At 40.3% G+C, this 23770-nt stretch overlaps 1 protein-coding gene across 4 annotated transcripts in view; it reads left to right on the forward strand.

Annotated features, from left to right (window-relative positions):
- The window catches only part of LOC142099559 (inter-alpha-trypsin inhibitor heavy chain H3-like), a 246255-nt gene that overhangs the window by 36113 nt on the left and 186372 nt on the right, over positions 1 to 23770 (forward strand). For 3 of the 4 annotated variants that reach the window (XM_075183102.1, XM_075183106.1, XM_075183105.1), the window contains exons 8-10: positions 210 to 326; positions 18200 to 18368; positions 21408 to 21533. The exons of the other annotated variant lie outside the window; for it this stretch is intronic. In XM_075183102.1, the coding sequence (XP_075039203.1) occupies positions 210 to 326; positions 18200 to 18368; positions 21408 to 21533 (412 nt within the window). The remainder of the gene's footprint in view (positions 1 to 209; positions 327 to 18199; positions 18369 to 21407; positions 21534 to 23770) is intronic. 4 annotated transcript variants of the gene reach the window in all.

A 23770-nucleotide genomic window follows, 5' to 3' on the forward strand; every position in this document is an offset into this window, starting at 1 on the left:
ACTTTTGGAGACGTATGAAAAGTCCACCTGCCAAGATAGCTTGTTTAGCTAATGTGACAACAACTGTTAACACGGGGATAATCTGAAGATCCCTCAGATTATTTTTCCACATATCAAAATATGTATTCAGATTTAAAGTGTAAATCTGTGCAATTTTTCTTTTATTAACATGAATTAAGATATTTTTGTTATGGTGAATTTCATTTTAGATTGTCAACGGATATTTTGTTCACTTTTTTGCACCAACAAAATTGACTAGTGTACCAAAAAATGTTATTTACGTCGTAGACAAAAGTGGATCAATGTCGTATAGAAAAATGCTACAGGTAAGATGAGCACATTTTTACATTAATTGTAGTGTGTTTGCTGAACTCTTTCTTCTATTTTAGGTACTTGTGTATTATTCTGAAAAGAGGCACCCAAATCTTTCAGTGTCCTTGCTTTTTCCTATGTGTACAAATATACTAGAATATATAATTGAAAATTGCTTATCTGTAATGGTAGTATCAGCAAAACTCTGAGCTTTAAAGTAAGGGGGTCACCAGAAGTATATGGTATAAACACTTTATAAAACGTATACCTTGTACTTCTGATGACCACATTGTTTGAGAGCAGAGATTATTGTAGACACTAACACTAGAGATACTTTACCTTTTATTATTATTATTATTATTATTATTTATTATTATTAATAATTATTTATTTAATTACATTGCACCACCATATTATGCAGTGCTGTACAGTGGAAATTAAATCACCCACATCATTACTTGCGCCATTGGAGCTTACAGCCTAAATTCCCTACCATGCAAACACATATACAGGTTAATTTTGTCAGATGCCAATTTACCTACTGGTATGTTTTTGGACTGTCAGAGGTAACTGGAGCAAGTTGACGAAACCCACACAAACACGGGGCAAACATAAAAGCTTCACAAAGATAGTGGCCTGGTCGAGTGCAAATGATGATGATAAATGTGTTCAATACTAACCATTGTAACACTGGCAGTCCCTGGAACATGAGACTCATCTGATAATATTGACTTGAACTATATGGGTTGGGTACGAATTAATGACAGTGAAAATAACGACAACCAATAGTAGAGATGGGCGGGCTCGGTTTCCCGAAAACCAAACCCACCTGAACTTTGGGTATCCGAGTACCGAGCCGAGTTGGCTCAGTACTTTCGCGCCAATTCGGATTCCAAAACGAGGCAAAACATCATTGTGATGTCGTTGGATCTTGCGAGTTTTGGAATCTATAAATACTGCCCTCCACGGCGATCTAGCGCCATTTGAGAGAGTGACAGAGAAGTGGTAGGACAGATTATAGAGCAGTTGGGCAGGCAAAGTGATAGAAGAGAAAGAGGAGGGTGGTAGCAGTGTTAGAGAAAGCTCCATTGCTGAATTTGTTATTGCTGAAATACAAATATACCAGTCCTTGCAGTCTTTTTTTCTGAATTTGCACTAATAAGTGTAGGGTCAAATATACACCTTTATAAAAGAGCTGCGTTGGTAATTTGGTCATTGCTGAAATACTAATATACCAGTCCTTGCAGGCTTTTTTTCTGAATTTGCACTAATAAGTGTAGGGTCTAATGTACACCCAAATAGAAGAGCTGCGTTGGTAATTTGGTTATTGCTGAAATACTAATATACCAGTCCTTGCAGGCTTTTTTTCTGAATTTGCACTAATAAGTGTTGGGTCTAATATACACCCAAATAGAAGAGCTGCGTTGGTAATTTTGTCATTGCTTAAATACTAATCTACAAGTCCTTTTTCTGGATTTGCACCAAAAGGTGTAGGGTGTTATCCAAATGGATTCACAGCAGCACACATATGAGCAGGAACAGCAAGTAGCTGCTGCCAACAGTCCTGATGATAGTTATCACTGTACGTCATCTGGTAAAGCCTATGTAAAAGTACATAGTCTTTTGAAGTCATTAAAAAAAACAAAAAAAAAAACACCTTTTACCGTGCTGAAGAAAAAAAGAGCTGTAATCCAGGAAAAGTTAACAGCTGATAAAAAACAAATTGCCAATATGCCATTCTACACATGTAGTGTGTTTGTGTCGTTGCTCTGTCGCTTAACATCCATCCACCTCGCTGCAGTATTTGGCTGAAAGTTTATGAAAAGCATATTGTGACCTGTGAGATGGTAAAAATTTAAAACCAAAACCCGAAGGTAATCCAGATCCAAAACCAAAGCCAAAACACGGGGGTCAGTGAGCATCTCTAACCAATAGAAATACACGAGAATGCCTACAAGTGCATTATCGCAACAGCTGCATAGTAGTTGCTATATAAAACAGACGCGAGCTATGTCTCCACATAATAGAACGCCATACATAAAATCCTTACTAATTTTAAATAACAATAGCATAAATGACTACAATAAAGGTGAACGACAGTGCTAAATGTTTACATAAAAAATGCCTACTGAGAAATATTACCTACAAATATAAAAATCACAGCAAAAATTTATCCGACAATAAATATTACCTACACTACATAAATGCCTACCAAAATAAAAATAACTCAGAAATACTAACTACAAAACCGAAATTACTACTAAATATATTCCTACATCCTTTATTAATGACAGAAAATTAATGTCTACACATATTTTTTGTAAACGAACCCAAATTGATAATCTATTACTATAAATAAAAACTCCATTTACTCACACAAAAAAGGTGTATGAAAACGGTAAGAGTTAAATCGATTTCATTAATAGTTATGTAATTCCATATGTACCCAATTACTACATTATATATTAGCTTCATCAAACATTACAGTCTCTGTATTTTTTTTTAACATATTCAGTTTATTATTGACAATTAAAGGTGTTAGGGCCATAATAGTTTAACATAACTTTGAACTTAGATGAACATATATACCTTTCTGGACCATGCTTGCTATTACTATATGTTGTCATGTATTCTGTAGCCGTGTTTGCTACTAGCCTTTTCTGTCATACTCACAAAGCATTGCGCCAGTTAGTATGTTTTTAATACCAATAATCGGTCAGATGTTTTGTTCTGTTCATAATTGGTATTTAATTAGACCTTAATCTTTTGTTCTTGGAGCAACTGTTATTATTAACCAATATTTTATTTTAACTGCTACCGTTTATAATGTATAATTGTCTATGTTTATATTAATTCAGATGTAAATTAAAACAAATTGATGTATACCTTGTAATGTATGTATTTTAAAGAATAAATATAATTATTTATTATTTATATATTCTCAACCATTTTTATTCATATTGTGCAATACTGTTATATAGATGTTACTATAATTCTTTCTTATTTTTACATTAACATTTTTTTAACTGTTTCACATACAACCAATTATTTATTATTTGAATCATAGTTCATTTCCTCACGTAAGCATTGCACAGACATTCTTTTGTATATGTGGTAATTTATTGTTAATTTATTGATATTGTCATTATCAAAAACAGTAGGTTTAATGTTGTTAATGTAAAATTCACAGATCACATCCATAGATTGGCCAGATAAATCTGTTCTTAATTCTTCACTTCCACTGTATTAAATATTATATTTTCATAGTCAAATCTAATATATATACTCACCCTGGTTGTCGTCCATTATGAATTTATGTTCATATTCTTCTACATGTGTATTGATTAATCCTTTAACGTAATCTTAAAGACACTTGCCTATTTGCTGCGTATTTTCTTCTCTATAAGCAAAAAAATGAAAACACACAATTTAGTTGAAAATTAAGGAAAGTAAGTTGGTCATTAAATACTTTGCATCCACTGTATTTTATAGATCCTTTCTATTGGTGAAATTCTCATAGGCCTGAGGTAATTCTTATTCAGCACCCTCCTTTTCTTGGCATACAACATGTCCTTTATTTCCTAGGTATAAAAAGGTCACAGTTAATATAAAACTAGCATTAAAAAGTAGTTTGTAACATGGGGTCGTGCAGTGCTCAGACATTGCTCTAAGTGCATACTTATGGGCAATTTGCGGGAGAGCAGCTTGATATCCAGACTTGTTTGAAAACCACCTCAGGCACACGATTTCCTACAGGAAAACAACATTTTAAGCAAAAAAACACCAATCTCCTGTTCATTTTGGTCGCGCAGCGGTCAACATTGCTCATGCTCAGACATTGCGGGCAATTTGAGGGAGGGAAGCTTGCATTAGATATATTTTATTGACACAGCCAACTTGTTTATAAGTGGTAGGCGATCCCTCTTAAATATGTCATGAGGTCCACTGCATCCCTCTGGCCGATGAACTTTGTAATGCAATTTCCCGTTCTTTTTGATCCCGTCGTGGCGGTGTCACCTTCTGAATTTAGGCTTTTGTGGTGTTTTGCTCTTTAATGAAGTAGGTGATCAGTTTGTACACACCTAACTTATTCTCGACCAATATGCTGTTCCATTGTCAACCTTCCAATTTATTTGTTCGCGGGATGCCCAACCTGTTATTTTCATGCTCTGACCACATTCTGGGAGAAAACAATAGTGCTGTTCTTGTAGATTGTCTGCGAGTTCTTTTGCGTCGTCTACCAAGAACATAATTTTCTTCAAAATATTTTGCCATCATTTCTGCATTTTTTGGTAAATGTCTTTTCAATTCTTAAAAGGCATCTGAGATCTCGTTCTTTGGCAAAAAGGCAAGAACTTGCAAATGCTTCATGCGGAGTGCAAAAGCTGGGTCAGTGCCATACAGCTGAGCTAATCCTCCTGTCTGTATGCTACGATAAAGGCTCTGACCCAGGTGAAATAAGCAACATTTATGCTGGCAGGTACCAAATTCTAGCTGAGTGGCATTTATTTCAGCTATCTCGAAATCGGTGAGGATATATTGGGGTGTCAGGTCAATGTCAAATTCCATGGCATAATCCTGTAGTTCTTGTAGAAACTTTTGATAGCACTCCTGGCTTTTACTGGAATGTAATCCATAGACCAGTGGCACAAAACATCTGGGGGTAAATGTATCAATCTGCGGGTTCTTCAACACCCGCGTGTTCAACCTCTTCCGCGATTAAATTTCAAGCGGCGCTGCATTGTAAAGGGTTAACTTCCCTTTACAATGCAGCGCCGCTTGAAATTTAATCGCGGGTGTTGAAGAACCCGCAGATTGATACATTTACCCCCTGGTGTGTTCATTAGTACCAACCATAGCATGGATGGTGTATATCTGCCTAAATAATGTTGGGCATGTTTTGAAGGTGCCATCCATCACCCAATATGCGGCCTCCTGTAGTTTTTCCAAATTGTCACGTGTTGCAAACAGTAAAATAAGTTCGCTGCCAAATGTGTTGTCCTGCCCGAGAAATTGCTCTCCATCGATTTGTTTTAAATTGTCGGGGGCATTTATATCATTTATAGACGTTGGCTGTGCCTGGCATGTCAGCGAGTCTCACTCTCTTCACGGATTGCCTGAGAGCAGATCGATTTGGTATGTTGCTTGTTGATGGCATTTCACCTGTGACATGCTGAATGATCTGTGCCGGGCTCTCCATCATATTACGTGCCCGTTCCCTGATGTTGTGTCTTGCTCTGGCAACATCAGTTCTTTCTGCCCTCGCTGCGTGGTTTTGTTCAGTGTGTGAGATGAGTTTGTGGCTATTGGCAGATTCTACGGTGATGGCCCATGCACGACAACTTCCATTCTCAAACTCGTTATAACGCCAATAACACCTTTCTCTGCGCTGTTTGTTCTTGGTGAAAAGAAATCCATCGACGTTGAGTAGATTTCCACCTTTCTGAGATGGCACTAGGGAAACAGATGCAGTCGCCATAATTTCGGTAGTAGTATAATCCGCTTCTAAACAAGTTCCTAGAAATTGCAGAGATTTGACACAAAGGTGGATAACAGCAGAATGGAAAGCAGGTATCCCAAAGGGGTATTGTCAGACGCCGTCCCTGCGCCTCCTCGTTAGGCAGGGACGGACGCCTGTCTCCTCCTGAGCACCCCGTTGCTAAGCAACGGGGACGCGTCTTCCGGCGGCGGGGTGCGCAGCCGCGCCCGTCGCCATAGCATCGGGACGCGCCTCTGGACTTCCTGTCGGCGGTTAGAGCGTCTGATCGCCGATCCGCTGCCACCAATGAGGTCTGACCACTTCCTATTTATACCCTGCTCTGACACCATTAGGGTGCCAGAGCAACTAGTTTATCTAGCCTCCAGCGTTCCTGTTACTCATATAGTATCCTGCTTGTTTGACTTCTGTTACTGACCCGACTTCCTGACCTCGCCTTTGGATTCTCCTTTTGTCTTGTCCTGCTACTCTGGTTTGACCTCGGCCTGCTGACTATTCTCTGCCTCCTGATTTGGTACCTTCTCTGCCCGTTTGGATTTGACCCTGCCTGTACGACTACGGATTTCCCTGTTACCTCGCAAGTAGCTACCTGGGAGGGCCGCGACCTGCACGTCGCTCGCCGTGAAGTCCAAACTCCCTTGCGGGGGTCCCTGGTGAATACCGGCGGCGTGTTAGACTCCGCGCCTCCTTGTGTAGTAGTGCCAATACTTGCAGGTACTGAAGTCACCATTGTGACAGTTTGCTCTGGCTAACGAACCCTCTGCATGAGACCTTCTACTCCACCTGGCTCATAGAGTTGAAAAACAGGAGGCTGAGCAGGCGCAGTTACTTCATTGCATTCAAGGAGTCACTGCACGCCTTGAGATCCTCCAAGTCTCTGTGACTTCAGTTCAGAATGTTCCCGTGCCTACCTCCGCTGCTGCAGCCACCTCCTCCTCTCCTGCCGTGGCGTCCACTGCAGCTTTGAAACTTTCCCCGCCGCATAAGTTTGACGGAGAGCCCAAGAGATGCAGAGGATTTCTGAATCAGTGTCTTATCCACTTCGAGTGCAACCCTGCATCTTTTCCCTCTGAACGCATCAAGGTGGCATTTATTATTTTCCCTATTGTCCGGACAAGCTCTTGCCTGGGCCTCTCCCTTGTGGGAACGAAATGACCCGATGCTTTCCAACGCCTACACCTTTATTGAGACCTTCAGGAAGGTCTTCGATGAGCCCGGACGCATATCTTCAGCTGCCTCCAGTCTTTTTAACCTCCGTCAAGGATCTCTGACAGTCGGTCAGTACGCAATACAGTTCCGCACCTTGTCCTCTGAGCTCAGTTGGAATAATGAAGCATTGGTAGCGGCATTTTGGCAAGGACTGTCAGACCGGGTTAATGATGAGTTAACCTCTCCGGAACTTCCTGCTGATCTAGATTCTCTGGTCTCCCTATGCAACCGCATTGATCTACGTTTCCGTGAGCGTACTCAGGAACGTTCCGCTTCCAGACGGACCTCCACTCGCCTTGCTCCCATGTTTCAAAATCCGGTTCATCAAGAAGAACTGATGCAAATCGGCCGATCACGGCTTTCTGCTGAGGAACGTCAGCGACGCTTCAAACAAAACCTTTGCCTGTATTGCAGGGATCCTGGTCATAACATATCCGCATGTACCAAGAGACAGGAAACGCCCCCTCCTAATCGGTGGCAGGGAGGCCGACTTAAGAGTTGAAGTTATTACTCCCTATACTGTTTCTAGCAATGACTGCCTCATGCCTATCTCCTTGGATACATCTGTCGGCCCCTTTGAGACCTTAGCCTTTGTGGATTCCGGCTCCGCCGGAAATTTAATCTCTGCCACTCTGGCATCGCAACTCCAATTAGCTACAATAAGATTGCCTCAGCCGTTATTTCTCACCGCGGTGGATGGGAATCGGATTTCCAACGGGTCGGTTTCCCACATCTGCTCTCCTATTCGTCTGATGGTAGGGGTGCTACATTCTGAAGTCATCGAGTTCCTGGTTCTTTCTCGTTCTGTCAACACTGTCATTCTAGGATTACCTTGGCTCAAGCTTCACTCACCCCAATTTGATTGGAATCGTGCGATGGTTACCTCTTGGGGCTCACAATGTTTCAAGTCCTGTCTGTCTGATCTAAAACCTGGCCAGCCCTCTCCCTTGTCACCTGACATCTCCTCACATTGAATTACCATCTTCATATATTACCTACCAAGATGTGTTCTGCAAAGCCGCCGCCGAGATCTTACCTCCTCACCGGCACTGGGATTTCTCCATTGAATTATTACCTGATAAACCACTCCCTAAAGGCAGAATCTATCCTTTATCTCTTCCCGAGAACACTGCTATGACTGCCTATATATCTGAGAATCTACAGCGTGGATTTATCAGGAAGTCCACCTCTCCCGCAGGAGCGGGATTCTTCTTTGTTAAAAAGAAAGACGGCTCCTTACGGCCTTGTATTGATTACCGGCGATTGAATGCCATCGCTGTTAAAAACAGATACCCGTTGCCACTCATCTCTGAGCTGTTCGATAGGATAGCCGAATCCAAGATCTTTACTAAACTAGACCTGCGGGGGGCCTATAACCTCATTCGTATACACTCCGGAGACGAGTGGAAGACTGCATTCTGTACTAAAGAGGGTCATTTCGAGTACTTAGTGATGCCCTTCGGACTGTGCAATGCCCCCGCTGTTTTCCAATCATTTATTAATGAGATTTTTCAAGACCTTCTCTACATCTCTGTAGTAGCTTATCTGGACGACATCTTAACCTTTTCTTCAGATTTGGTCAGCCATCGTGGTCATGTAAAAGAGGTCCTGTCCCGTCTACGAGCCAATAAGCTGTACTGTAAGCTCGAGAAATGTGTTTTTGAGATGCCACAGATTCCCTTCTTGGGCAACATCGTGTCGGGAGCCGGTCTGCATATGGATCCTGTCAAGTTATCTGCAATCCTCAAATGGCCTAGACCTATGGGTCTGAAATTCCAAGGCTGATGCTCTCTCTCGTTCCTTTGACATCTCCGACTCTTCATCCACTGCTGTACCTCCACCAGTGTTTGAACCTTCCTGTATTGTGGCCATCACCCGTACTCCCCCTGTGGGTTGTTCCTTTCTAGAGCCTCATCTACGCCTAAAGGCACTACGTTGGGCCCATGCCTCCAAGATTGCGGGTCATACAGGTACAGAGAAGACCCTCTCGCTGTTATCACGACATTACTGGTGGCCAACTGTCCGTACAGATGTTTGAGAGTTCGTAGTTTCTTGCTCTACTTGTGCCCAGAATAAAGTGCCAAGGCAACCCCCCGCAGGCCTGTTGCAACCTCTTACTATTCCTGATCATCCATGGTCCAGCATCTCGATGGATTTCATCACTGATTTGCCACCCAGTAGTGGCTTCAACACCATTTGGGTCACAGTAGACAGATTTTCCAAGATGGCTCATTTCGTTCCTTTCAAAGGTCTTTCATCTGCATCCAAATTAGCACAAGTCTTCATTAAAGAGATCTTTCATCTCCACGGGTGTCCTCTAGAAATAATCTCTGACCGGGGCGTTCAGTTCATCTCTCGCTTCTGGAGGGCTTTCTGCAAGGATCTAGGTATTGGCCTCAAATTCTCCTCTGGGTATCATCCCCAAACTAACGGCCAGACTGAGCGGGTAAATCAAGATCTGGAGTCTTTTCTGCGCTGCTTTTTATCACACAACCATTCTAATTGGAGTCTTCTGCTGCCTTGGGCCAAATTCACACACAACAATCATATCCATTCTTCTTCTGGATTTTCCCCCTTCTTTACTGTGTATGGGACTCATCCCACTCTTCCCACGTTCTCTTTCCCACCCTCCACGGTTCCTGCCGCCCATGCCATGACTCAAGAGATGGCTAAAATATGGGCTTCCACTAAACAGAGCCTCCTCAAATCCGGACGTCATTATAAATCTTCCGCTGATCATCATAGAAGAGTTGTGCGGGCTCTCCAGGTGGGGGACAAAGTGTGGCTGTCCACCCAGAATCTGAAATTACGGGTTCACTCCATGAAACTGGCACCTCGCTTTATTGGACCTTTCTCAGTGACGCAAGTAATTAATCCAGTTACTGTTAGACTCCAACTCCCTCCTGGGATGAAGATCCATAACACCTTCCATATTTCTCTCCTTAAACCGCTGGTCCTCAACAAATTTGTTCATACCTCTACTGCTCCTCAAGCCATTCCAACTACTATGGGCAATGAATATGAGGTTAGTCAACTCCTTGCTGAACGCAAATTTCGAGGTCGGTTACAGTATCTAGTACACTGGAAGGGCTTCGGCCTGGGAGAGAGATCTTGGGTCTTTAAAGAAGATTTACATGCCCCTAGACTGTTGGCCGCCTTCCTTAAACGTCGCTCAGTACCTGGTGTTTCCCCCAATTGTAAGGAGGGGGGTACTGTCAGCTGCCGTCCCTGCGCCTCCTCGTTAGGCAGGGACGGACGTCTGTCTCCTCCTGAGCGCCCCGTTGCTAAGCAACGGGGGCGCGTCTTCCGGCGGCGGGGTGCGCAGGCACGCCCGTCGCCATAGCAACGGGACGCGCTTCTGGACTTCCTGTCGGCGGTTAGAGCGTCTGACCGCCGATCCGCTGCCACCAATGAGGTCTGATCACTTCCTATTTATATAGAGTAGAGTTTTGGATCACCGCACTCACTATAAGATTTTACCCAATATTAATACACATATCCCTATAAATATCTCCTAAATAGGGTCTCTGGATTGGTAATTGGGGTGTAACCTTGAAACTCCAGGTGTAATCTGAACAAAAGGAGAAAAAGGCAAAGTTTCTGAAATAAGGTGCACTAAATCTTCTAATTGATAATATCGATAATTGCCATCCTATAAAACATAACTTTTATTAGGTAGTAAATTAAGAGCGAAATATACTAAAATATAGCAATTAAAATCCCATGGATATAGATAAAAAGCTGGGTACACTCAATATCTATCAATCCCACTATAAGTTATATGGTACAGAGGTATAATAGTGTGATTAATATGAATAAGTCAGATAGTAAATAAAGAAACATACGCCATAATAAGCAATTGTTATGTCTCTAATATAATGCCTGTTAAATAACAGGCTATACAGGCTTGATGATGTCCAGCTAGCAGATAGAGGTTGAAACAAATATCCCAATTACCTCTTATATAAATCACAAACGCTGGTACGTAATCCCTTCTGACTAAATCCTGCAGATCAACATTCAGTTGATATGCAAACTACCCTGCAGCACACTCAATAGCGTAACATGAAAAGTATATCAGAAACGCTATTGCAGAATAATTGTTGCTAGTATGCAATCCCTTCTGACTAGTTCCTGCCGATCTATAATCGGTTGTTGTGCAGACTACCCTGCAGCACACTCAATAGCGCTGCATGGTAGATGTCTCAGAGGCGCTAACATAAATTGATAATAGCTGTTATGGGGAGTGTATTGCTAACTGGCTGCTAGGTTTCCCCTCTAACTCTGGGCTTATAGGGGTAGTTAAATAATCAGACTGCTCTTAGTACAAACATCAAGTGTTGCCAGCTAATACGCCTGCTAAGCAACGGGGACGCGTCTTCCGGCGGCGGGGTGCGCAGATGCGCCCGTCGCCATAGCAACGGGACGTGCTTCTGGACTTCCTGTCGGCGGTCAGAGCGTCTGACCGCCGATCCGCTGCCACCAATGAGGTCTGACCACTTCCTATTTATACCCTGCTCTGACACCATTAGGGTACCAGAGCAACTAGTTTATCTAGCCTCCAGCGTTCCTGTTACTCATATAGTATCCTGCTTGTTTGACTTCTGTTACTGACCCGGCTTCCTGACCTCGCCTTTGGATTCTCCTTTTGTCTTGTCCTGCTACTCTGGTTTGACCTCGGCCTGCTGACTATTCTCTGCCTCCTGATTTGGTACCTTCTCGGCCCGTTTGGATTTAACCCTGCCTGTACGACTACGGATTTCCCTGTTACCTCGCAAGTAGCTACCTGGGAGGGCCGCGACCTGCACGTCGCTCGCCGCGAAGTCCAAACTCCCTTGCGGGGGTCCCTGGTGAATACCGGCGGCGTGTTAGACTCCGCGCCTCCTTGTGTAGTAGTGCCAATACTTGCAGGTACTGAAGTCACCATTGTGACAGGTATATAGCAAAATCCGTTCTCTGTAAAAGAGTCAGGCAAAGCACAACACAAGCTTATTCAGTAGTAAGTGGCGATGTGAGAAACTTGCAGATGTCAGACTGTATGTCTCTGCAGTAATTTACTGTTTGTTATTCAGTTAGTTAACACTTGTAACAGATACATTGTCAATTGTCATGTCAACTTTATTACCTTGTAAATTTGGTGACATGTTTTCTGTTTGTTAATACGTGGAGACTGTATGCCACAGACAATAGCACTATCTTAACAAACAATGTGGGGAAGTAGTATAATTAATTTTACTGTTGAATCAGATGGCATATATGTTTGTAATACAACGTTATTCCATATGTAATAAATGTACTTTCTACAGTAAATTTAACGTTGTGTTTTTATTTATTATTAATTACAACTCTTGCAATTTTTAATTTCACAATAAAAGACACATTCATAACACTGGGGGGTTACTGACCATGTTATGTTAATGAATGTTACTATCAATGTTATGTATTGTGTATTAGGTGATTTTTATACCTGTGTTTTTTTTAAAAAATACATAACTATTGCAAGTAATGCCCGTTCTTGCAGGGCACACTATAGGATTTATACTGTTTAAATTTGATTACTAGGTAGGTAATATACTTTGGGATTCAGACTCTATTTATAAAGCGATTGTTTCCCAACTTATGTCATAATGTCCTATTTTTTACTTTAAAATATATATTTGTGTATTGTTAAAAGTTTTTATTGGCAAATTTACAACGTATATTACACTATTTATCGAGTTAACCAGTAAATTAAGCAAAAATTGACATTCTATTGTAATACGGATGTTAATATTCACTGCAACCACATTAACCATAGACCCCTTCATAAGTATTTTAATTAATTGCATAGAAAAATTTAATTAGAATGAATTCAGACAGTGTAATTGCAAAACATAAAGTTTTTATTAGAAATACAATCATTAACAATATATAGTGAAAAACCACTGTTTGCAATATACAGTATATGAACATCATTTATTTTATGACGATAATAATGTACAATGACTTTGGCCAATTTTTTGGGGGAACGTGTTCAAATGGTTGATAAAGCTTTGTTGGATGCTATCTAGGTCACTCTCTTTTAATTTCAACTACTGCATGTTTCCTTCATGAAGATATTCAGTCAAGGTTTTGTTTTCACGGTGAAGCTGACTTTGTAACATCTGTTAAATGAAACTTGTTGAAAACATCGGTTGAAACTTAGATTTAGAAATGCTGTTTAATTTACATTTATTCATTGTGTATCCTGAGAGTTGAAGAGTTTATCTTACAAAACACTTGAGTATACAGTCTGTAGTTGAATTTACAATGTCTGTCAATAGATTATACAACCCACTGTAAAAAAAAAAAAAAAATACTATACATGTCCTAAAAGTTAATTAAAGAGGGAGAAAAAATAAGAAGGCTGTTAGAGTCCAGATAAGGGTGAAACAGTCACAGAAAGAAATAGAGAAAAAAATAATTTATAAAGAGGACCAAAGTAGAGATATTTGTTGGTTGACAATTCTAATTACTTGATGTTCTGCTGTGGCGCAGGGCAGGCGATTCTTCTGTCTTCAACTATGAGGCATGGTTGGCAACTGGCACTGTTACAACATGAAACCTACAAAGAGTGGCCTGGGACCAAATGCATTTTTGCAACAGGAAAAGAGGAGGGATAAGGCAGAAACAAACAAAGAAAGCCATGGTCAAGGAAAATACAAGATAGAGCCAGTAAAAGATATGTCGGTTGACAATTCTAATTACTTGATGTACTGCTGTGGCAGGCAATTCTTCTTTCTTCAACGATGAGGCGGTTCTTTGGTGGAAGTTGCTTGGTGTTCACTTTCTGTTTCATCTGTGTGCATAGATGTTTCCGGAGTTGGTACCCAAGCAGGTTGGAAATGTGTTGCAGTACTTTCTTGGGCATTTCTTCTCATCATTTCATTCACCAGGAGTTGCAGATTTGTGGAAACTGCAATGCTCGCTGCAACCGCCTGTTGCTGCGTTATCCACATTTAATTCACAGTTGCCCACATTTGATGCTGTGACATTTACATGTTCCTGAGTGCTGTAGAATGTTCCATTTGATGCATTACCTGAGTCAAAAGTGTTTGGGCAAAGAGATTCTGATTGGCCAAAATTTGTCTCTGATTGTCCAAAAGCATGCGAATCACCAAGGAACAAGTGGCTTGGTCCTGTGAAGTTGCATAGTCACGCCTTTCTTTTTCAAGCTGTGTTGGTTCAGGTGAGATGTTAGGAACTTCAGCATGTGATGTTGGTGTATTCACCCGTTCTGCGGTTTCTTCAGTTGTGTCCGTTGCCTCAATTATAGAGGGGTCCACCTTTTCAGATTGCATGGTGTCCTGAAACTGAACTGTGGCTTGCTCAGATTCAGTTTGAGTAGCGTCCTCTGCTTCTATTGATGCTTGGTGGGCTTCCATTTCTACTGTATGTAAATCTTCTGTTGGATGGACTTCAGTGGACACATTCGCTAAATAATATTATGCTCAGGTAGTTCCTCAATAAACAGTGTTCTTCTCTTAGCTGATAACAGAGAGGACAAATCATCATCATCACCATTTATTTATATAGCGCCACTGATTCCGCAGCGTTGTACAGACTCACTCACATCAGTCCCTGCCCCCATTGGAGCTTACAGTCTAAATTCCCTAACATACACACACAGACAGACAGACTAGGGTCAATTTTGATAGCAGCCAATTAACCTACTAGTATGTTTTTGGAGCGTGGGAGGAAACCGGAGCACCAGGAGGAAACTCACGCAAACACGGGGAGAACATGCAAACTCCACACAGATAAGGCCACGGTCGGGAATAGAACTCATGACCCCTGTGCTGGGAGGCTGAAGTGCTAACCACTTAGCCAACGTGCTGCCCAAATGGTAAACTATTAATTTCAATTTGTGGCAGGACATGTGAAAACATTACAGGTTTAACGGTAGTATGTACTAAATTTTAATACCTTGCACAGAGTAAACTGAGGAAGCTGACGATTCTTCGTGTGCAAAGACTTCACGGTTTTCTTCTGAGTCATGGACAGACTCCTCAATTAACCCTGAAGTTGGGGTATCTGAAATTATAACTTAGTTCAGTTCATCGCGCAACTTCTCCTGCCTTTTCTTCCAGTCGACCTTGTGTCTCTTCTTACCATCAGGCAGTTGGGAGGTCTTTGCAATCTTCGCCTTGGTACTACTCCGGCAATCATGAAACCGCTTCTTACAAGTCTCCTCATTGCGAGGGATGCCACGGACCGCAGACACAGCTTTGTCGATGGAACGCCAGATCTTCCTTCTGACATGGTGGATGGTTTTCATACCCTCTTTGCCAAGGATCTTGTCCTTGAATCGCAAAACCTAAAAAAAAAAGAAATATCAGTATTTTTTAAAACTTTCTTTTTCAAATGTAGCATTATACATTATAACACAACACTTATCTTCAGTGTTACATTGTGGGTGACACTTAAGGTATTTTATGGCAGGGGGGGCGGAATTTAAGTACATTTAAAAAGATAGTTGTATTTACAAATGTACATGTATACAAACAGTCAAGATTAGCTAGATAGACATGGGGTGAATTGATACTTGACTGAACAGATTACAGATAGAAAACAGCCCTATTGTAAGCAGTGTAACAGCCATAAAATTAGTGTGCACAGCTCTAATTTAGACAGAAAAGATACAAAAGATGCAGGTCATCTCAAGAGCTTTTGTTTGAAGTAATTGTTTCTAATACAAATTCCATTAAATGTTAACCCCCCCATAAAATAATTTTATTTATATATATATATATATATATATATATATATATATATATATATATATATATATATATATATTATACTATGCTATTCATACCATGTTTTTAGCTATGGTGAAATTAAACAACATGATGTAAAAATAAAAAATATTAAAAGGGAGGATTTTTAGTGGTTTGTGTATTTAAAATGTGTAGGGCCAATATTTAGTAGCAGTCAAATTAATAATAAAATACATTGGGGGGGGGGATATTAGTATTTAAGGCGTATTTGGGTGTGGCTCACAAGCCAGCCCATGCTACATGTAAGCCCCTATACCTTGGAGGTGAGTGCATCTGGTTGTAACATCATTTTAATGGGGTTCAAAGTATATAGAAATATAAGTTGCTTTTACAGTGTACATGGATGGAAAACGATAATTAAAGTAAACATATGTGAGCATTAATACCGAGGTGTTTTCAAGTGTACATTTTGCAAGAAAATTATTACTATTACAGGTGACTGTTTATATGAACATTTACATTGGGCCTGAGGGGTTAGGGGAATAAAGGAAAATATCACTTTTTTACCTGAGAAACCAAGACTTTATTTTCAGGCTCGCTAAACCGTGGGCCGCGATTTAAAGTGCTGGGCCCCTCGTCACCGTCATCATCCTCGCTTGATTCCTGGTCCCCCATGTCCTGTTCCTCTTATGCCTCTGGAATGGCAGATGTTGATGGAGCTGGTACGGGTTCGGGACTCTGACCCACTGCTTCCTCTTCACTTGAGTCTTGAAGTCGTCGGTCTTCCTCGGCCTTGTCCTGTGAAGAAATACACCTCCTACGATCCCTAAACATACTGTGAGATTAGAGAAGTACAGAAGAAAAAAGTATTTGTGCTTTTAAAAAAGCAGTTTTTTATCCGTAATTCGATGGCGAATGAACTGCTATACAAACTCTGCACCACTGGTAAAGGAATTCTGGAACCAGTAACCGGGTCAGCAAAGCCAGATCCACCACAACAACCAGCAAGCTCATCAGAATCGTAAAAAAAGTGGCAGCGTGCATTTTCGCACTCAAGATTTTTATAGCAGGGGTTTCGAGGCGCGAAATGTATCAATTTTCTGCTAATCATTTTCATTTGATAGCATAATATTAATATATTCATATTTCTGTGACATCATCAGTGTATTAGGAGTTTAAGTTACTATTTTTTTTTTTTTAACAACCGTGACTTTATTGACAAGACCATTGCAATGGCTTGTTTCAGTACCTGTTCTTTTATTTGAACAACTATGACTTTATTAACAAGACAATTTTAATGGCGTGTTGTGTTTAATGGACGGTTTCATTGATAATTGTGTTTTGACACCAGTAAATATAAATGAGCATCAAATAAATAGTATTGACATATGTAAATCATGGGTGCGTTTTTGTTTGTTAACTATCAGCATAGTGTTCAACCATTTGCGTGTGTGGATATTTTACATTTTAAAATATTATACATGTGTTTATTAATGTATGTAATGTTTTGGTTGATGTTTAATTTATTTGTGTCAATATTTATGTATGTCGTGTTCATTGATATTTCTTTATGTAGGGATCGGAATTAGGTAAGTCGTGATTTCTATAAGTAGGTGTTATTCCGGATTGTTCATTAATTTGGTCGTGTTCATACATATTTTGGTTTTTCTGTAGTTATTTGGGTGTGTTCGCAATTATTTAGGTCGTGATTTGTTTTGATAGCTGTTTTAATATTATCGTGTTTTATTTGTGTAAGTATGTTTTGATATAGATTTTTTGAATGTGTCATGATTAAATATGTCGTGATTGTCATTTGGTAATTGTTTTAAAGTCATTATTTTTGTACTGTCTTAATTTAGTTGGTCGGGTTATGAATCACGTCTAAATATTAACGCTCGCTATTTTCGTGTCTGAATTATTGTAGTTGTGTTAATCAGCGTAGGGAATGTGACTACCACCAAACTATATATTTGATGTATAGATAGATAGCTAGATAGATAGATAGATATTACAAGGATTGCTGCTTTATCAAACCAGGACTAAGTACCAATGTGGTTTATAATCCATTTTTTATACACTTAACCTTTGGTTCATTTAGGAAGGGAAACAGACAGAAGCAATCATTGTATGAGAAATCATTTGCATTAAAAAAGATTCCCAGAGAAATGCTTTTGATCAGTAAGGTTTCATATATATCCCAGGTATAATATAATTAATATGCATTTTTCAGTGGGTAGAGGTTAAAAAATCTAATAATCTGCTCATCAGTAGTGTAAAATGTACATAGAACATTTTGAGGTTCTGGATGGTACAAGTTTGTAAGGGCAGTTTCTGCAAGGAGTAAGTATAATTTTACACTTCATGATAAACTTTTACATATAGATCTTTATAAATAAATATATCCTTAACTAATACTATACTTAACTAATGTATCTATATTTAGACAAAAGAATCTCTGCTTAAAATTCTGAACGACACTGCAGAGTATGATTACATAAATTTCATAGAGTTTGACAATGAGATTAAAGTGTGGAAAGATTCTTTAGTGAAAGCGACTCCAGAGAACATTGAAGAGGCCAAAAAGTATGTCAACTCTATCAAGTCTCGTGGCCGTAAGTAACTTTATCAGTTAATAAAATTATTTCCTTATACATAAACTGCGTAACCTGGATGTGTTTCACTTTCTTAACCATAACCTCCTAAGACATATAGCACTTACTTAACTTATCTAAAGAATAACAATACTGAGACTTATGAAAGTGGCTAAAGAAGGTCACAGTTTATTGATAAATTAATTGAATAGATGGCAGTGAAAGTGCACTGTAAGCCAGCTAAATCAAACTGATATTTGGAACCAAGCGTGGATGGCTAACGGCCTACTCCACATAACGGGACAAATCCTTACTGTCTGGCCAGCGCTAAATATGACATCAGAGTGACTACGCCCCCTCCCGACTACACTATGACTGCCCTCAGAAGCGGGTCAAGGGATCCTCACCAAAAAGGACCATGAGTCACTTTCCTTGAATGGGGTAGCACCTGCGGTCAATCAGCGATAACGCTGTAACGATCAGCCGCTGCCCACAGTGACTTCCTACCAACTGTGCCTGCTCTGTGGCGTAGGAAAAAAACAGGTTAAAACTCGCCCAACATGGGAGCAGGGCAATCCAAAAAGGGGCATGGGTGGGAGGGACCTCGAGAAGTGAATGAGAAAGGGCATGTGACATGCTAGGACTTATATAACAAAACTCCAGGCACTCCACTTCGTCACTCATTGGTCAGCCTGGGATGTGGAAATTTAACTCCTGCAGGTAAAGTTAACTTCACTTACATTACCCATGTATGCGTTTAAATACTTTTGTCCATATGGGACTCTATTTTCATAGCCACTGTTGATTAGTCTAGGAGGTTTATCACAAGACATTTGTAAGTTATTTCATCTCTGTATAATAAAGTATATTTATATTTCTTTGTCCGTTTGACATAGGCATGGAAGTCTGATTCTCATATTAAGGGGATAATATACTGGGGAATGTATATGCCATATTTGCTGCAAAGGCACAGTATATAATATTGGTCTACATTGTGCACCCTGCATGCTCACATTTCACTGGCCAAAGTCCCTCACTTCATTGTTGTAGTTTGCTATTGCCAGAAACTGTAGTAGGAATAACCACAGTAGCCCTTCATCTTCTTTTACAATATTATCTTTGTCAACAGCTACATCAAGAATTCTGGCTCTCAGATCCCTACTCACATATGATTACAAACTGTAACTGACCTCTGATCACATATGATGTCCTGCTCTGGCTCCCACACCTCTGATCACATACAACGACTTGCTATGGCTCCCTGACCTCTGATCAAATATGATTATCTGCTGTGACACCTGACCTTTGATCACATATGACTACCTGCTGAACTAACAAGTGATTATCCTTTAAATGTTCTCTGAAATCCCACTACTTTAATAGAGTCTACCATACTTCCACCTATACTATTCACACTGGTACACTGGGCCTGATTTAGAGTCGGACGCAAGTCCTTCTGATCAGCGCAATAAGCACTTTTGGCCAAAGATCCATCTCAGTTTGCACTCCGACTGAGATGGATCTCCCCGTTGCACCTTTCTGCGTTTAGATAGGTGGAACAGGGAAGGTAGTGGGCGAGCCTAGCAATGTAAAGTTGTGTTCATGCACTTTACATGCTATTTTGAGTTGAAAGCAACCGCAAATAGGTCTCTAGGAGATGTATCTTTTGCGGGTGCTTTCAACTGGCACAAGAGACCTTGGTGTATTAAAAAATATTTAAAAGTGTGCACCTCCTCCCAAACAGCATAACCAACCCTTGTGCTATGTGTGTGTGGGGGGGGAGGCACACATTTTCTTTTTTTTCCATTATTTTTCTTTATTTAATTATCTGCTTTACAGGGCGCTGTCCATGATACACTTGCGCACCGGCCCATAAGGCCGATAAAGAAGCATGCTTGTGCAATTTGCACAGTATTCTAAGTCGCACGGATTTACAGATCCATGCCACTTTAAATACTGTGTAAATTATGGGATGCAATTTACACTTACAATTTCAGTGTAAATTGTGTCCAACTCTAAATTAGGTCCCAAATCTCCACTCTTAGACACACTCACTCCTCTTGTATGTGTTCTGCCATTTTATCACTAACATGGTCGTTCTCTTCTTTTGTCTTCATGTCTGCCTATATTTTTACTACCTTTGTATGCGCCTATTTTGTGTATGCTCTGCTTTCGCCCACTGTCCAGCGCTATATAGCACTGTGGTGTCTTACAAATCAACAACAGCAATTAAAAAAAACAAAAGAATAATAATAATAAAAATAATAATACACTATCCTGCCACCCTTTACTGACACTTTGCTACTACCCAGTGGCAGAACTACCGTGGGTGCAGGGGTGAGGCTGCTACAGGGCCCGAATGTGAGGGGGGCAGAGCAATGCTGGTGTCTCCACTCCAAAGCCCCAATGGGAGATCCCCTGAACCCTTGGAACCCCCACATCAACCCCCTGTGTGCCTCAGAAGAGGCATCCTGTCTGCTGTTTTTAGCACAGAGAGTGAGCCCAAGAGGTTACTGCAGCATTGCCAGGCCAATTGCACTAGCTATATAATGCTAACACCCCACACTATCATTAAAACTTTTCAATGCTTCTGCATAAGCTACACTGCCATTCCCAGACATTAATTCTATTTTGCAACCTACAGTACACATTACAGGCACTATATGTATAAAACATAAGTTTTCCTCAAATGACAAGCTGCTTAATTACTACTGAGGAAGAAGTGACTTTCAAATTTCTATTTTAATAATTATTTATACAATTTATAACTTCACTGTTGTCTGTGTATCATATGTTCCATTGCATACAGAAGCTAAGATAAACACACACAAAAATGTTTTAGTTTTACACTATTATTGCACACATATAAATACACAGTCATATTGGACACATATTTACATGGACTCACATAATTGAAACATGCACTTGTATCAACAGGAAAGACCTGGGGGTGACCTTCAAGTTTGGAATGCATTATCCTATATACTGTATAAGTAGATATGTACATTTGAAATAACCAGTATTTGTAACTAATTATTGAAACATGTTGTTTTATTCTAGTCACAAACATTAATGATCCTCTACTGAAGGCTGTTGAGCTATTGAATAAAGCTCATGAATCTAAACAGGTTTCTGAAAGAAGCGTTTCCTTAATTATCCTGCTGACTGATGGTGAAGCCAACACAGGTATGTCTAAATACTGTAGTGCTTTTTCTAATTCAATACTGTTTTAAATTAAGAACAGTGTCTAATCTTTCTTTTTACCAATATCTGTTTATGGCTGGACAGCTATATCTTGACGATGTGGACATGGACACTAGTTCAATAACTAGCAACTTTTATTACCTACTTCTAAAATATAATTTCCAAAGAGACTTCTTCCAAGACATGTTCTGTTTCCAGCTTCTAATTAGATGTCCTCATACAAAGATGCAAAATGCCTTTTAAACTATTTATTGATTGGCCTGCACCACCACTTTTTACATGGGTAGTTTATTAAACCAATGTTAGCCATGCAATAAAGCAATGGTGAGTAGCAATCAACAACAAATTAGAGCCTTGCATCAATCAGCAAAGAGCAGACGGAATGTTGAGAAATGGCACAGGTAGTATGTAAACCCTAGGGCACAGCCTCTTACTCCATTGTGATGTTACTGCTGCCCAGCTGCAGAATTTGGACAGTGTGTGTAAAAAATAAATAAATAAATAAAGTAAAATAAAAAAAATAGCCACCAACCTAGTAAACCAATTGGTATAGTCAACTGGATACACTGACTACTATGTCAAATTAAAGTGTCCCAAACCAGTATCTTCCCTAGGGCCCCATGGAACCTCTCATCCAGCTTTGGTACAGCAGTTTTACTTTTGATAAAACAAGTGAGTGATTTTTTAAGCATTTGGTGACTGTATGCAATTTCTGAGCCAAAATTTGGAATGTAAATTTGTTGGTGGTGATGATCAGATATGGTTTGAAATTTTTTTGGACATTTAAGCACCTCCCAGTGAAAACCATGTATCGCCATATTTACTTTTTGGTTGTGAACCTCATTCTATGATTTTTTGAAATGTGCATTGTCTTGTTGACATTGATAATAAACTCTCTATAGGGGTTATTTATGAACCACAAAACGTTACTTTCATTTGCAAAATTCCATCCATTTATACATAAAATGGCATAGATCTGTGGGCCAAGATGATGTCTGTCGGAGTGCAACAAATTACTGGAAAAAGTGGGGGAGATTGGAGACATTCCCTACAGATCAAGATTCATAGATTAAGCACAGGTGCACCTTCTTTTGCACCCACATTCAAAACATTTTTCCCTTTCCTAGCCTCGCCTGGGCAGGGGGAGACATGTTCTTCTGTAAATTGATTAAATTTTTCAGCCACTTCGGAGATGATGATGATTGGTTCTCATACCTGTACTTCTAATGGGATCAATTTGTACTTTCCGTTTGAACTTATACAGAAAAGTGAATTTCTATTTTCACTTTGACCAAGGTAATAAATAGCTTCAAACACGCAAAGTGACATGAAGTAAAGCCAAAAAAGTTTAAATTAATGAATTTGGTGGAAGAAGGGGGATTTTGATGTACTGATTCCATCAAGCACATTTTCAGGTGCACTGCAAACCCATACAGCTAGATGGAAAATACCCACCCAGTGAGCAGTAAAAGCTTTATAATGCTACTGGACAATTATTTGTATATAGGGATTCTGTGTTTTAGTTTTACCTGCAAAAACGACATCAAGTGCTTTCCTGGCATTTTCGTCGAGTTTTTAGTTCAGTGATGCGGTGAAACTTGAAGAGGGCAGAACGATGACAAAACGGGTCCTAGAGGTTCAACACCTAATCTGGTTGAGCAGGTCCCTGGTTCAAACAATCCTCTCTGGCACTGATAGAGTACAACTACTCAATATCAGCACAAGTGCTCTCTTTCCAAATTGACCAGCATCAACAACCCCTCTCTCCTCAGGGTTTCCCTTTTTGCCCCTGCCTAAAATCACCCAATCCTTGCCCCTTTCCTTGGGCAACCCCCCGGGTCATTATTCATTTTCATTGGTAGTGGATGGAATCTGGGTGGGAACAGGGGTGGAGGTAGAATATGACCACAGCAATAGCCCACCTACTGTTTCCCTGCCATCAAGTCTGGTTTGGGACATGCTGGGACAATGGTCAGTTTTCAAAATCCCACCTCATGATCTTAGATAGAGTCCAGACCTACCTGTTCTTAACCACTTCCACTGCTTTGTGATGTCACAGGGTCCCCTGCTTTTTCATGCCTCCTCTGGGCTGCCTCCCCCTCTCTCTTTGTTCACCAAAACAATGCTGGATCTGAGCCCCAGGTGGCATTTAAAAACTGGGTGGACTGATGTCGCCCAAATGGCCCACTGACTGACAGACTCAATGCATTATTTCCACT

Source organism: Mixophyes fleayi, chromosome 8 (assembly GCF_038048845.1).
Source record: "Mixophyes fleayi isolate aMixFle1 chromosome 8, aMixFle1.hap1, whole genome shotgun sequence".
In the NCBI taxonomy this organism is placed as follows: domain Eukaryota; kingdom Metazoa; phylum Chordata; class Amphibia; order Anura; family Limnodynastidae; genus Mixophyes; species Mixophyes fleayi.